This window comes from Mustelus asterias, chromosome 10, assembly GCF_964213995.1.
Source record: "Mustelus asterias chromosome 10, sMusAst1.hap1.1, whole genome shotgun sequence".
Classification (NCBI taxonomy): domain Eukaryota; kingdom Metazoa; phylum Chordata; class Chondrichthyes; order Carcharhiniformes; family Triakidae; genus Mustelus; species Mustelus asterias.
In genome coordinates, this window is record NC_135810.1 from 84,899,515 (window position 1) to 84,916,495 (window position 16,981).

At 40.4% G+C, this 16,981-nt stretch overlaps 1 protein-coding gene across 7 annotated transcripts in view; it reads left to right on the forward strand.

The window, feature by feature from the left end:
• parp4 (poly (ADP-ribose) polymerase family, member 4) overlaps positions 1-16,981 on the forward strand; it is a 109,159-nt gene that overhangs the window by 76,941 nt on the left and 15,237 nt on the right. For 6 of the 7 annotated variants that reach the window (XR_013498885.1, XM_078222080.1, XM_078222083.1 and 3 more), the window contains 4 exons: positions 566-661; positions 1,817-1,951; positions 7,919-9,198; positions 14,131-14,317. Coding sequence is in view for 6 of the 7 variants with exons in the window: in XM_078222080.1 (XP_078078206.1) it covers positions 566-661; positions 1,817-1,951; positions 7,919-9,198; positions 14,131-14,317 (1,698 nt within the window). In the remaining variant the exon portion in view is untranslated. Of the gene's footprint in view, positions 1-565; positions 662-1,816; positions 1,952-7,918; positions 9,199-14,130; positions 14,318-14,444; positions 14,549-16,981 lie in introns of those variants that run through there. The other variant, XM_078222085.1, reaches the window with a different exon arrangement.

The window sequence follows — 16,981 nt, forward strand, 5'->3', positions numbered from 1 at the left end:
AAACCTTGGGGCATGAACTGATATACTGACAATGTTGGCAATAGATGCTTCTCGAATGAATGAAAGGATTGGTGTACATTGAGTCTGATCCAATCATGGAACAGCGTTTGACAGTGACATTGAAGAAGTCCATACAGGGGCTCTCCTGTTCTCCCAACTGATTGACTTTTGATCACTGTGCTATTATTGTTCATGTGAAAACCTGCCGAGGGTGGCAGTGCAGCCAAATAATTTAATGTGATTGTGGGCTGCTTCGCAACTTTTTTGTAAATGAGCATCATCCAGATAATCTGCACAACACGTTGGAGGCATCCACAATGAAAGTCAACCCTTTTCTGAATTGGAGAATTGCAATGATGATGGATCACAAAAATGTCGTTTAAAAAAAACCTTTAGGAATTTGGAGTTTCCTGTAGCTGTTTTATCATTGAAGATGTTAACATTTTGATTTCAGAAATAGTTTTTAAAATCTAATGTTGCTTCATCCAGCTAATTGTTACCCTGCACGTGCAGGCAGATGGCTTTGCAATGGTGACTGTGTAATCCTGACATCTTTTCCTTCTAGATGAAGAAGTCCATTCTGAAATCATATATCATTGAACTCAGCAAAGAATACTCAATTGTGACTCAATTTACTAGTTTTGTAGCCGTTGAAGAAAGGGTAAGTGTAAGTTAACGAGAGAAGCATGGACACGTGAAGATTACTCTAAAATTTTCGTGTTTCTTTTAAAAACTAACTATGAAAACCATAGTGTCTTGCTCTCTCTTATCTCTGTTGACAATGCTCGCAGTTCTGGGTCAAAGGGCCTTTGATTGCCAACCTCTGGCCAAAAGCTCTCAAGATTTCTGCCCTTGGGCTCCTGAATTTCAGGGAAGGCTGAATGATGGCAAGTTAAGTGTCTAACAGTAAGATGAACCCACATCAATTACCTCAATTTTTCCCCAGTTTTTCTTTCAAGCACTGCAGGAACTGTGCCAGTCTAAGCTACAAAATTTGTTTTCCATTTGCTGTCCCTGGCCCATAACCCCACCAGCCCAGGTTCTGGACAGATGCAGCATATCAGAAATGCATTGTGCTTGCTGAGGGACAATGGTTCAGGGCATTTATCTGACCCAGATGCAGGCATGCTATCTAACTGCCTTAAGCTGGGAATTGCTGAAGGGAGAACAAGGAATCAATTGCAGGCATCTTAGATATGTAGCTGTGTTCTTGGTCACCAGCAGTTGAGCCTGGTCACCAGCAGCAGCCAGAAAACACTGAGGCCCACAGATCATGCTGCATATCAGCACCTTCAGATGGAGGCAAAAACCGTGGTATCAATTAAGATACTTGTATGTAAATGAATTAAGATGGGCTGAATAGCCTCTGATATGTAATTATTCTGCCATTTTTGTCAGAGATTAAATCAAGTTCTGTATTGCATAGCACCAATTACATATAGTGTCAGAACAGCATTTCGGCACAAACTTTCAGGAGAATAATTTAAATAAGCTCTTCCCAATTGAAAATGTGGAACTCTGGAAATCCAGTAGTAAGATCTTTCTCACTATGTGGTGTTGGTTGTTCAGTGTTAAACTTCTGTGCCAGATATTTGTGAATACAACAGCTTTATAAAATAAAGATTAAAAGGACTAACTGTTCTTGCCAAAGTGAGCATCTGGTGTTGCTGAAACTTAATTATTACTGAGACTTGGTTATTACTTTTAGGTTATTGATGTTGTATTCAACATTCAGGATAAGCATACCTTTTTATAATTCATTTTACATTAACAAGTTAATACTTAATATCTAACTTGTCTTGTTTTCTTTGCTTAGTATAAACAGGAAGACTTATTTCTCCACCCATCTATTCAGGAACTTGCTGCAAAAGTGAGTGTGGATATTTTGTCATATATGGACTGGGAAGAGAAGTCTGAATATCGAGGATCCAAACTTGGCGCTCCAGAGAGAGTGAGTGTAAAGAATATAGGTATCATCATTTGGTTCCTGAGTGGCTTAGTAGTCAAATGACCCAGAAGTTGCAGTGGGTCAGCGCTTCAATTGGTGTGACAGGTTCAAAATCTGCCACAGCTGTCTTCTGCATGGTCAGGACTATGACCTGAAAATCAATAATTGTGAATCTGGCTGCCTCATGCATTGATTGAATTTTTTCAGTTAAATCCTGTGAAATATGAAATTATGTTTCAATTTAAAAGTTTGAAAAAGGGAAGGAATTTGGGGCTAGAAATTTATCACTAACAATGGCGCAATACGGGTGGTAAAGCATCATCTATTTCATGTTTGATATTTAGTTCTATTGCAGTCAACTAAATTAAATATCAGTCATTGCATAGAATGAACAAGCAAGCCAATACTGTCTGTTTTGCGTCACCTTGAGATGAATTTCTAAGGCTTGAAGTTTTGAAGAAGAAATGTAAATTGATATAATGTCCAAGCTCTAAAGTGAGGACTATTTTTTGTGGTAGAAAGTGCAGTACGCATGCTGGTTTCTTGTAAACGCTGATGATGTTTGGAAATTACATTAAATCATCCATCATCTACTCACTTTATCATGAGTTTTGTACATGTGAGAAATCATGGAAAGGACCCCTGGTCCATCCAGGCTGTCCTGCACAATTGTGATAACTTATGCATCACAGTATATGCACTTTCTATGTGGATCTCCTGACTAATGTGAAAAAACAGATTAAAAGGTCTAGGCCAATTTCAGGAGCAAAACTCTGAGAAATTCCTCTCCAACACATCCAGGCATTCAAAACTAGTCCAGGAAATTATTCTGGCCCTGAATTCTGTGAAGTACCTAGCTGAAACAGGTCCGGTTCCCACTTGAAGGAATTCAATAAATCAGCATCCTCCACACAAGAAGGCACTCTATTCCAATTCTCTCGGATAGAATGCATTGATTGTACTTCAGTTAAATCCTATAAAATATGAAATTGCATTTCAGTTTAAAAGTTTGAAAAAAGAAAAGAATTTGAGGCTAGAAATGTATCACTAGTGGTGGTTCGAAATGGGAAAAGAACCACCTCCTCTCATCTGACCTAGATCTAACCTTAGATGGCTTAAAAACATAATCCTGATCCTCTCCATGCTCTTTAATTGGAACAGTTTGTCAACTGGAACACAATCTATTCCCTTCATCATCATATTCACCTCAGTCAGACCACCAATAACTCTATGCTATGTCGAGTATAGCATCACAATTCTTTTCATCTATCTTGATAACTAAGTTGTTTCATACTGGGAATTTGTCTAATGGCTTTCCACTGCGCCCTTTCCAAAACCTTACTCTCATCCACCGTGCAAGAAAACAAAAAGCAGACACAGTGGTCAAGTGAGGTGTGACCAAGGTCTTGTACCATTGTGTATCTCAAATCTCATAAGTCAATTATCCTATGAATGCACCCCAACACCCTATTTGCTGCAGCTATCACTTCACTGCATTGCCCATGAAACCAGCACCAGTATGCCTGGATCTCTTTGTTTCTCCACTTTCTTTAATATTTTTCCTTAAATACTTTTAAGAATGTTGAGCATTCACCCCCGTTCATTTATGTAACTTCACTTATCTAAATTAAACAGCATTTTCCATCCAGGAGCCCAATTACTCAACATATTTGAGATTAGCCTAAAGCAGTCAAACACTGTCTGTAGTCCTAAGGATCTTCATATCATCAACATATTTCCAGATTGTGCCCCTGATACCTACATCCAAATCATTAATAAAAATGGTAAAAAGCAACAGTCCCCTGTTGCTGAATTTGATGAGTATCTAAACAGATTCAAATCCATTAATAACTATTTCTTGGGTGTATCTTGCCAGTTCTCGATCCAGCTCCATATATAATAAAATCTTTATTGTCTGGCATGCACGGGAAATGGGTGGTGCTGGGTAATCGAAAAGACTGGTTAACGGAGAGTTCCATTTACCAATAGAACTTGGAACAACACAATACTTGGAGCAGGAACTAATATGCAAGAAATAAAGAACAGTATTCTTTTTACTTCTAATCTTCAACAATACATTAAAACACAATGTATAAATTAATACAGTATACAAATATTGGCTCCTGATAACTTTAATTGCTTCCGATTGAGATACAGGCTATTAGACTAGACGGGATTGAGGCTCATAAGGAGGAGGTGTTAGCAATTCTGGAAAATGTGAAAATAGATAAGTCCTTTGGGCCGGATGGGATTTATCCTAGGATTCTCTGGGAGGCTAGGGAGGAGATTGCAGAGCCTTTGGCTTTGATCTTTATGTCGTCATTGTCTACAGGAATAGTGCCAGAAACTGGAGGATAGCAAATGTTGTCCCCTTGTTCAAGAAGGGGAGTAGAGACAACCCTGGTAATTATAGACCAGTGAGCCTTACTTCTGTTGTGGGCAAAGTTTTGGAAAGGATTATAAGAGATTTATAATCATCTAGAAAGGAATAATTTGATTAGGGATAGTCAACACGGTTTTGTGAAGGGTAGGTCGTGCCTCACAAACCTTGTTGAGTTCTTTGAGAAGGTGACCAAAGAGTTGGATAAGGGTAAAGCAGTTGATGTGGTGTATATGGATTTCAGTAAAGCGTTTGATAAGGTTCCCCACGGTAAGCTATTGCAGAAGATACGGAGGCATGGGATTGAGGGTGATTTAGCGGTTTGGATCAGGAATTGGCTAGCTGTAAGAAGACAGAAGGTGGTGGTTGATGGGAAATGTTCATCCTGAGTTCAGTTACTAGTGGAGTACCGCAAGGATCTGTTTTGGGGCCACTGCTGTTTGTCATTTTTATAAATTACCTGGATGAGGGCGTAGAAGGATGGGTTAGTAAATTTGTGGATGACACTAAAGTCGGTGGAGTTGTGGATAGTGCGGAAGGATGTTGCAGGTTACAGAGGGACATAGATAAGCTGTAGAGCTGGGCTGAGAGGTGGCAAATGGAGTTTAATGCGGAAAAGTGAGAGGTGATTCACTTTGGAAAGAGTAACAGGAATACAGAGTACTGGGCTAATGGTAAGATACTTGGTAGTGTGGATGAGCAGAGAGATCTCGGTGTCCATGTGCATAGATCCCTGAAAGTCGGCACCCAGATTGATAGGGTTGTTAAGAAGGCGTACAGTGTGTTAGCTTTTATTGGTAGAGGGATTGAGTTTCGGAGCCATGAGGTCATGTTGCAGCTGTACAAAACTCTGGTGTGGCCGCACTTGGAGTATTGCGTACAGTTCTGGTCGCCGCAATATAGGAAGGATGTGGAAGCATTGGAAAGGGTGCAGAGGAGATTTATCAGGATGTTGCCTGGTATGGTGGGAAGGTCTTATGAGGAAAGGCTGAGGGACTTGAGGTTGTTTTCGTTAGAGAGAAGAAGGTTAAGAGGTGACTTAATAGAGGCATACAAGATGATCAGAGGATTAGATAGGGTGGACAGTGAGAGCCTTTTTCCTCGGATGGTGATGGTTAGCACGAGGGGACATAGCTTTAAATTGAGGGGTGATAGATATAGGACAGATATCAGAGGTAGGTTCTTTATTCAGAGAGTAGTAAGGCGTGGAATACCCTGCCTGCAACAGTACTGGACTCGCCAACATTAAGGGCATTTAAATGGTCATTGGATAAACATATGGATGATATTGGAATAATGTAGGTTAGATGGGCTTTAGATTGGTTTCACAGGTCGGCGCAACATCGAGGGCCGAAGGGCCTGTGCTGCGCTGTAATGTTCTATGTACTATGATTGATGTGATGATTCATTCCAGTTGGTACAGAATTCCAGTTGATGGAGACAGCTGGACAAGACAAAGTTTACTGCACATTAAGTCCTCAGTTAAAATTGTAGTCGCTTCCTGAAAATCACAATTTTAAGTAACAGATTTGGGTGAAACTGTTAATCCAATTGAAATCAATGCTAAAACTATAATTAGGTATTAGAGAAGCTTCCTTATCAGAAAAAACATTCTACCCTCTTGAGTTGCAATATTTTACATTACTGAATTCCTTCTTTTGCAAATTAAATAACTTTTATATTAAAAAGCATATTTTATTTGTAAAATGTAACTTTCAACTTGCAGTGCCTCCATCCTACTCACTACTGATCCTGCTTTGTGAACTTTCCGTGCCCTGTTCCTCCTGGATGCTCTTGATCCTCCCGCTCCTCGACCCTCCAAGTTGTGGCCACCCCTCCTCTCTGACTCTCCGCAAACTTCTGATTTGTGTCCTCTGCCCCTCCCTCTGACATACAGCCTCTGCCCCTCTCCAACTCTCTGGCTTGCAATGCTTTCCCCCCTCCCCGACCTTCTGATTTGCAATGCCTTCCCCCTCCTGACCAACCCTTTAGCCAAACCTCCTGCTCCCTAACTCACCCTTTCACCACTTTTCTTGCATTCTCATTCGCACTGGCTGTCATGAAATGAGCGGATGGCTCTGATGCTCTTTTTGTGGCAGCTATATTTGTATTGCGTCTTCCAAGGACCTTCATGGACCTTACTGCGTCAAAGGCCTTAATCAGGTCAACAAACACCGTGTAGAGGTCCTTGTTCCATTCACAGGTATACTGCAAAGATCATGTAATTCATGTAGATCCTCTTTCAATTCAAGCACGCATATAGTGCATCCTTAATGGCCTCTTTTCTTTTACTGATGTGTAATGAGTAGGCCTATTATTATGGGGTCCATCTAGTCACCTCTTTTATAGATGGACACTATGTTAGCCCCCTTTCGGTCTATGGAACCATTCCTAATACAGAGCTATTATAAATATGAGCTAGGGGCTCACATAGCACATGTCTGATCTCCCTAAAGACCATTGGGTGAATATGATCTGGCCTGGTTCTTCATCTATTTTCAAGTTCTTAATTATATCTAAAATAATATGTTAATAAGTGACTGTACAGCAATCCATGTTTTCTTTATATTCAACTCTGTTTAGCTGAGTAGTTGAACACAATTAATTTATAGAAATATTTCTGTTTGCATCTTATTTGTCTTTGTATATGTATGGTCAATGCACCTAACCCGCACATGTTTGGACTGTGGGAGGAAATCGGAGCACCCAGGGGAAACCCACGCAGGCACAGCAAGAATGTGCAGACTCCGCATAGACAGTGACCCAAACTGGGAATCGAACCTGGGTCCCTGCCGCTTTGAGGCAGCAGTGCTAACCACTATGCCATCATGCCAAACCGAGTCAACTATCTTTACATATGGGCACTTCACAAGCACAAAATTGCAGTAAATGCAAACTGAATATCATTTTGCCTGAGATTGATGTTTGACTTTTTTCCCTAGTTGATGCTGCTTAATAGTTAAAAATAGCTTTTTAAATAAGTTTAATATTTAATTATTTCCGTACCATATTTTTACTTCCCATTTTCTCTGTTTTTTCACTTTTGTGAAAGTTGTGACACATTGTGGTAGTTTCATTCCTGAAAGAACTAAATTTTGATTTTTCTGTAACCCTTCCTGACCCGCTGCAACAGTGTGGACAGGGTTAAAATGGTAGCCTGGCACTACCTGTTGCTTTTCTGCGGTAGGATGCCCAGCAGTCATGAATGTTACAATTAGGTACAAAAGGTACAATGCCATTATTTCTATTACTACCTGGGCTTTTGGGAGCATCAAGGCTGTCTATGACTAGTAAGCATGAACTTTGAGAATATTTAAAATGCTGGTGACGTGCAGGATTCAGCCAGAAACTGCAAAGGATTTTTTAATCTTTTCATGCTTCCAGGAGGAACAGGTGCTTTTTGGATTTGGTTGTGTAGCACTCTTCTTGAGCTGGTATATGATGAATCGGTAACACAGGCCCAGGTTTCGCCACTGTGGCAATGAATGTTATTTCATTGTGTTACACTATAGTAGTACTTTCTGGTCTTGTTTAATGATCTTCAAAGCAACTAGTTTTAGTAATTTTTCAACCTTGTATTTAACTTGTAGGAAATGATGGAAGAATGGAAAGTTCCCAACAAATACTTTCCATACGCAATGAATGGAGATGATGATAATGATTATGATGTAACATTGAGTAACATTTTACCTACAACTTGGAAGGAATGTTCCTCAACCTTGAAGAGATTATCTGCTTCCTCTGAAACTTCTCTTGAAAGCTCTGTTTTATTGGATTCACTTAGTCCATCAATTGAATTTCAACACACTGCATTATGTACTAAAGTGAAAATAGCCACTGATGAAGAAACTGATCTACATTTAAAATATCTTAGCTCAGATGAAGTGCCAGATTTTTCAATGGATTATCTGGGCTTAGCTTTGGATGCATCTTCTTCAGAACATCTGAGTGCATCTCCCATACATAGAAGTTCAGTAAGTTCGTTTACAGAGTTTTCAGCAATTGACGGTCCCAATAAAAATAAATCACTTTTTGGTCCAGAGTTTACAGCTCACATCCCTGGAGGTGCAGCACATTTTGGTTCAGAGTTTCCAACATCTGCGGCTCCCATCCTTGAAAATTCAGTAATTTTTGCTTCAGGGTTTTCAGCAGCTGGTTCTCCTGATATAAGTAAATCACTTTTTGGTTCAGGATTTGCAGCATCTGCAGCTCCTGTCCCTGGAGGTTCAGTACATTTTGGTGCAGAGATTGTACCACCTGCAGCTCCCATCTCTGCAAGTTCAGTATGTTTCGGTTCAAAGATTGCATCATCTGCAGCTCCCATGTCTGCAAATTCAGTATGTTTTGGTTCAGTGTTGAAACCTTTGCGTAGAAAGAGATCACTTGGTTTTTATTCTTCAATGGCCACATCTACTTTGAGTGATCCGATTGTTTCAGGAAATGCAGTGTCTCCTTATTGGGGTTCGCATATAGTTGGCTCACCTTGCTTAATGACTGACAGCCCCACTGTTAAAGATTTGGTAACTTCAGAGTCTCATTATTTTGCAAGATCTGTTGTTCAAGCACAGTCTTTAATAGCTCTTCCACCACCTCCTTTACCCTGTCCAATAGCTTTACATTCTAGTTCTTCCATAGCCCCAGATTTACTTGAAAAATCAGAACGCTTTGATTCAGAGCTCCACATTCCTGAAATTTCAAATGGTTTTAAATCTGGATCACGGAGTGCTTTTCAGGATCTGATTATGGTCAACCAAAGAGTGCAACAGTCACAAGCTGAAGACAACTGTTCGGCCACTACTGATTCTGACATCTATGATGTGCCTAGGAATTTTAAAAAACGGGAAAAATTCCAAGATCCCCAAGCCATCAGGTAAGAGATGATTCATATTAAATAATTTTCTTTATCTTGTTTCTTTTGAATGAATGCATCATCTCCTTGAGGTTATAGTGGTAGGGAATTCTATAGTTAGAGAAGCAGACAGACGTTTCCGCAGCCGTAGATGTGACTTCAGGATGGTATGTTGCCTCCTTGGTGCCAGGGTGAAGGATATCACAGAGCAGCTGCAGGACATTCTTTTGGGGTTGCGAGGAACCAGAAATGGTGGTCTATATTGGGACCAATGACATAGGCAGGAAAAGGGACAAGATCTTGAAAGCAGATTATAGGGATTTAGAAAGGAAATTGACAAGCCCTCAAGAGCAGTAATTGCAGGATTTCGCCCACTGCCATGTGCTAGACAGCATAAGAATAGGAAGATTGAGCAGTTCAATACGTGACTGGAGATATGGAGCAAAGGGAGGGACTTTAGATTTCTGAGGCATTGAGATCAGTTCTGAGGCAGGTGGGAGCTGTACAAGAAGGATGGTTTACACCTTAATAGGACTGAGACTAATGTCCTTACAGGAAGGTTTGCTAATGCTGTTGGAGAGGGTTTAAATTAAATTGGCAGGGAGATAGGAACCTGAGGGGAAATTCAGAGTGGAGAGAAGAGAAACTGCCTTTGGGAAGTAGAGAAATACATCAGAGACTGGTATCAAGGCAAATAGAATAGTTGGAGAGTTTAATAGCTATAGTAACTGATCAGATAGGTCAGAGGACCCCAAAGGGGAATAGTTAAAAAGCCTAAATGTGCATGTATGTGAATGCATAGTGTGAGGTTAATTGGCAAGCTGCAGGCATAAGTTGATAAATGGAACTATGATATGATTGACATAACAAAGACCTGGCTCAAAGAAGGGCAGAACTGGCTATTAATATTCCTGGATGCAAGTTATTTAAGAGACACAGGAAAGGAAGAAAAGGGAAGGGGGTGGTAATATTGATTAAAGATGGTATTACAGTACTGGAGATAGAGGATGTTCTAGCGGGTCAGGGATGAAATCTCTCTGACGAGAAGTAAGGAATAAAGAAGGTGCAATAGCATTGACTGGTATAGTGTATAGACAACCAACTAATGGAAGGTATGTAGCAAAACAAGTTTGCAAAGAAAATGCAGAGGTGCAAGAATTATAGAGAAATTATAATGGGGGACTTCAAGTATCCGAATATAGATTGGAATAGGAGTAGTGCAAAGGGACAGGAAAGGTGAGAGTTCCTAAATTATGTTCAAGATAATTTTCTGCAGCAGTATGTTACCAGTCCAGCAAAGGGACAGGCACTTTGGATTTGGGTCCAGGGCATGAGTTGGCCCAAGTACATCAAATAACAGTGGGTAGAGCATTTAGGGGATAGTGACCATTGTATCATCAGGTTTAGATTGGCCATAGAAAAGAACTAGGGGCAAACCGAGCAAGAATAATTAATTGGGAGAAAGCCATCTTCAATAAGATGAGAATGCATCTAAGTTGAGTGAATTGGAATCAAAGTCGATGGCTGAACAATGGGCTACCTTCAGAGACAGTATTGCGGGCAATGTCAAGTATATTCCCTTGAAGGGCAAAGGTAGGACAAATAAATCTAGAACACCATGGCTGAAGAGAGATTGAAGATGAAAAGGAAATAGATGTATGACTGATTGCCAGAGGGGAAGTGAAATAACTAATAAGAAAAGCAATGAGGGAGCATGAAAGAGACTAGCAGCTAACATAAACGAATCCCAAGGTCTTCTATAAACATAGAAATAATAAAAGGGTGGTAAAAGAAAAAGTTGGGCTGATTAGGAACAAAATGGGAGGCTATCACGTGAAGGCAGGAGAAATAGCGGAGGTACTAAACAAGTACTTTCCATCTATCTTTACAAAGGAAGAGAATGTAAGAGAGGAAGTAACTGGCACATGGGAGAAATTTACAATTGAGGTGGAGGAGCTATTAGAAGGGCTATCTTTTCTTAAAGTTGATAAGGCACCAAGATCAGCTGAGATACACCCAAAGATACTGAGGGAGGTGAGAGTGGAAACTTCAGAGGCACTAGTGATCATCGTGTCTACCTTACACAGGATGGAGCCAGAGGACTGGAGAATTGCACTAGTTATCCCCTGTTCAGAAAGGGGTGCAAAGATAATGCTGACAATTATAGTCTAGTCAGATTGACTTCGGTGGTAGGGAAATTTCTGGAAACTATAGTTAGAGACAAAATCTATAGTCACTTAAGTACTAGAAGAGTCAAATGGACTCTAAACATTAACTCGCTTTCTCTCTCCACAGGCGCCACCAGATCTGCTGAGTTTATCTAGCATTTTCTGTTTTTATTACCGCACATTATTTCTGAGAAACCATTCTTTTGAGAAACTATTCTCTTAAGAACTAAAGAGCAAAAATTCAAAATAGAGGACAAAAGAAATATAAGTGATGTGAGGAAAGAAGTTTCACCCAGAGGTTGGTTGGAGTTTGAAACAAAGCATAGGGGAGGCAGGTTCACTTGAATATTTTACAGAAATAATGTGCAAGGTTACAGGGATAAGGCAGGGGAGTGGGATTAGGTAGAATGCTCTTTCAGCAAGTCAATGCAGACTCAATGGGCTGAATGGACTCCTGAATTTAAAGGATTCTGTGATTCTATGTATGTAGAAAGAGAAAATTGATGCAATGTTTGTAATCATATTAAACAGTCCAGATAGATTCTGATAAATTTGATTTTAACTACCTTGTTAACAAATTATATGAATGCACTGTGTGCAGCAGAGTTCTCATTTTAATGTGCTTAATGTCTGATTCGTATATGTAGCATTTTGCAGGAATCTGCCAGAATTGATCAATATCAGGTAAGTAGGGAGAAGATCATACTGATATAAACCAGGTTTGGAAAGTTTTTCAGTATGTCCATTACTTGTCATGTGGTGGTAACATGAATGGTTATTGTATTTTCCCGAAAGGAAAGTTCCACTGAAACCCAATGCAAGACTAGCATCTTATCTTCTGTTTGAGCATGTTATAGCCCTCAGGATTCAACTTGAGCTCAACAACTTTAGACTATGACCTTTCTCCTCCATCCTTTGTTCTTGTTTTAGGTTCCTGCATCTGCAGTATTTTTCTCATGAGAAATAGTTCCATTTCTGGTTGGTGCTGAATTTGCTCATCTCAGTGAGAACGGAAATCTAGATACTACAGCCAGTAATACTGCACCCATCCAATAGAGTAAAAAGTCAGCCAAGATCCCAGCTGCTAACTGTTATACGTGTGGATATTGGAATTTGACAAAGTTGTAGCATTTCCCACTGTTGCATAGCCTGCTGTCACCAATTAACTGATTCATGTATGAAGAATAATCACTGAGGCAAGCTACTAAAGAGTTTCTAGCGTTCTGAGTACAGTATCCAACTCAAGTCAGTATGTTTAGGAAGGGCAGAAAATTGAGTGTTTGGAGGCACTGGCAGCATGGAAATCCTAAATGGTTAATGCATGTGCACATTTTGATTGTGAAAAAGAAACCTTTTCACTTGGGACTGAGTTCCAATCAGGTTAGGGGCTATTAACATTTAAAAAGAAACCTTGTTTTAACCAATCAACGTATGCCACAAGCTTTTAAACAAAATATAAACATTGTCAATGGAAAAAATGAAACAAAGCAAATATTATGAAGTTAACTCCATAGCTTACACCCACATATACTAGGCCCTTAGGTTTAGTTCTTTCTTACCCCAGAATTCTCATATACGTTACAATACCTTAAAGTAAGTTACTTCTGTAGGGAACAATCATAAATACTCCACAGTCCTCTACCACTCTGGTTCAGACTACTTGAATTTCCTCCATTCTAGCTATTCTCAAAGGTAAAGTTTTCATTTACCATCTCTCGACTGTGGTTGCCTCAGTCTCTTCTGGTTATTTTTTCAATACTTCCAAGCTAATCTTCTAGTTGCTTTATTTTGCCACAAGACTCTGAGGACCACAATAGATTCTTCTTCTAGTTTCAAACTAGGCAATGCTCCAGCTTATTTTCCCTCACAAATTAAAGCTGAGATTAAGATTCGACCACGTACTGCATGGTAAAGGATGAAGTTAGTTTTTACTCTGATTACAGAACAAGCCTACCTAACTGTCCTTTACTTTGGCTATCTCTTAGTGAGCTGCAAACCACACCAGGTCCAAACTGCAACTACTGAGCTTCAATAGGTCTGCGTCCCTTGATATAACCTCAGCCAGTTTCAGTCTGCCCAGAATTTTTGACTTACAAATCTCTGGTTCAGCTTTTGTTTCCTTGTGTGTTTCCCTTTGCAGTTTCTGTTTTCCATTAGGGTCAGCCAAAGAAAAAAACAAAATTTTTGAAAGCAGAAATTCCATAACATGGGCCCAGACATTCAAGTGTAATAGGCACTGAGCTTTGTTTTAATTGCATTATCCCATTTTCTATAATTAAAAATTCCGAAGACTAAACGTTATATTCTAAAACACATGAACCATGAACTAGATATTTGCAACAACTGTTAGCTTTACTGTGGCTGTAGAAGGTCAAAATAGCAAAAAAAAACTTTGGTCTTCAGCTGTTCAGTCCATTGTCAGCCAAAAACAATGTTGAATCCCCTTCTGACAGCAATTTGTTTGGTGCTGCTGAATGAAGAGCCCCTCAGATGCCTATTACTTAAGATAGTATTACTAGGCTTTGCTTATACCTACACAGCTAGCTTCAGAGGTGATGTTTGTAGAAAAATGAATGTGTTTGATAATGCATCTATTGATATTTTGACATTTGAGCTTGGACACAGGTAAAAACATTGACTAATGAAAAGATTCTAGAAGTTTACGGAATTTTGCATCACATCAAATGTTCCCTTGCACTAATAATTTTGTCATGTTTTATTTATTAATGAAACCTATTATTTTAACTGAACAATAACTGATTTACATTTTAAAAATGCGTTTTAGCTTTCAGAAACTAAAAGATCCAGAAGTATTAAGTAATATTACAACAAAGATGCATGCAATGGACCTAAGATGCATGCGGCGAAAGAAAGCTGGACTTTTTCAGAGAAAAAAGGAAAACATAAAGAAAGCACTAAGAAGCAAAAATTGTGAAATACCTTGGACAAAGGTCTTTATGTGGCAAAATATGGTAATTCTTTTAAAATGCTTCATGATCAGTTTGTTAAACTGCTTTCTCCTCTTCCCCCCCCCGCCCCACACACACACACACACACACACACACACAAGTGTCCATTGTTCTCTCCTTTCTCTTCCAGTGTTAGGGTATAGGAGCGGAATTTGTATCCAAAAAGAAGGCACTTGTGATATAAAGAACAAAGAAAAGTACAGCACAGGAACAAGCCCTTCTTCCCTCCAAGCCTGCGCTGATCATGATGCCTGCCTAAGCTAAAACCGTATGCACTTAGAGTCCGTATCCTTCCATTCCCATCCTATTCATGTATTCATCTAGTTGCTCTTAAATGTTGCTATCGTACCTGTTCCCTAGGCAGCGCGTTCCAGACATTCACCACTCTCTGTATAAAAAAAACTTGCCCATACATCTCCTCTAAACTTTTACCCAAGCACCTTAAACCTATGTCCCCTAGTACTTGACTTTTCTGCCCTAGGAAAGAGCATGTGACTATCCACTCTGTTCATGCTACTCATAATCTTGTAGACCTCTATCAGATCACCCCCTCAACCTCCATTGTTCCGGTGAGAACAAAGAGTTTATCCAACTTCTCCTCATAGCTAATACCCTTCAGATCAGGCAGCATCCTGGTAAACCTCTTCTGTACCATCCACATCCTTCTGGTAATGTGGCGACCAGAATTGTACACATATTCTAAATGAGGCCTAACTAAGGTTCTGTACAGCCGCAGCATCACCCACCAATTTTTATACTCAATGACCCGACCAATGAAGGCAAGCATGCCGTATGCTTTCTTGACTACCTTATCCACCTGCATTGCCACTTTCAGTGATCAGTGGACATGTACGCCCGGATCCCTCTGCCTGTCAATACTCTTAAGGGTCCTACCATTTACTGTATAATTCCTACATGCAGTGGACCTTCCAAAATACATTATCTCGCACTTGTCCGGATTAAACTCCATTTGCCATTTCTCCACCCAAGTCTCCAATCGGTCTGTATCTTGCTGTATCCTCTGACGATCCTCTTCACTATCCACAACTCCACCAATTTTTGTGTCATCTGCAAACTTACTAATCAGACCAGCTACAATCTCCTCCAAGCCATTTATATATACTACGAACAACAAAGGTCCCAGAACTGATCCCTGTGGAACACCGCTAGTCACAGCCTTCCATACAGAAAAGCGCCCCTCTACTGCTGCCCTCTGTCTTCTATGGCCAATACAGTAAGAAGTTTAACAACACCAGGTTAAAGTCCAACAGGTTTATTTGGTAGCAAAAGCCACACAAGCTTTCGAGGCTCTGAGCCCCTTCTTCAGGTGAGTGGGAATTCTGTTCACAAACAGAACTTATAAGACACAGACTCAATTTACATGAATAATGGTTGGAATGCGAATACTTACAACTAATCCAGTCTTTAAGAAACAAAACAATGGGAGTGGAGAGAGCATCAAGACAGGCTAAAAAGATGTGTATTGTCTCCAGACAAGACAGCCAGTGAAACTCTGCAGGTCCACGCAACTGTGGGAGTTACAAATAGTGTGACATAAATTCTGATTCTAGGATCGCATGATAAAGACTCAGGAGGAAAAAAGCAGAAATATTTATGTGAAATAGTGTGACATAAACCCAATATCCCGGTTGAGGCCGTCCTTGTGTGTGCGGAACCTGGCTATCAGTTTCTGCTCCGCGACTCTGCGCTGTCGTGTGTCGCGAAGACGCTGCGACAACGGATGAATGAACACCGCTCGACAATCACCAGGCAAGACTGTTCTCTTCCTGTTGGGGAGCACTTCAGCGGTCACGGGCATTCGGCCTCTGATATTCGGGTAAGCGTTCTCCAAGGCGGCCTTCGCGACACACGACAGCGCAGAGTCGCGGGGCAGAAACTGATAGCCAGGTTCCGCACACACAAGGACGGCCTCAACCGGGATATTGGGTTTATGTCACACTATTTCACATAAATATTTCTGCTTTTTTCCTCCTGAGTCTTTATCATGCGATCCTAGAATCAGAATTTATGTCACACTATTTGTAACTCCCACAGTTGCGTGGACCTGCAGAGTTTCACTGGCTGTCTTGTCTGGAGACAATACACATCTTTTTAGCCTGTCTTGATGCTCTCTCCACTCCCATTGTTTTGTTTCTTAAAGACTGGATTAGTTGTAAGTATTCGCATTCCAACCATTATTCATGTAAATTGAGTCTGTGTCTTATAAGTTCTGTTTGTGAACAGAATTCCCACTCACCTGAAGAAGGGGCTCAGAGCCTCGAAAGCTTGTGTGGCTTTTGCTACCAAATAAACCTGTTGGACTTTAACCTGGTGTTGTTAAACTTCTTACTGTGTTTACCCCAGTCCAACGCCGGCATCTCCACATCATGACTTCTATGGCCAAGCCAGTTCTGTATACATCTTGCCAGTTCTCCTCTGATCCCGTGTGACTTCACCTTTCGTACCAGCCTACCATGAGGTACTTTGTCAAAGGCTTTAGTGAAGCCCATGTATACAACATTCACTGCCTTTAGATAGGATGGACGTAGGGAAGTTGTTTCCATTAACAGGGGAGACTAGGACGCGGGGGCACAGCCTTAGAATAAACGGGAGTCACTTTAGAACAGAGATGAGGAGAAATTTCTTCAGCCAGAGAGTGGTGGGTCT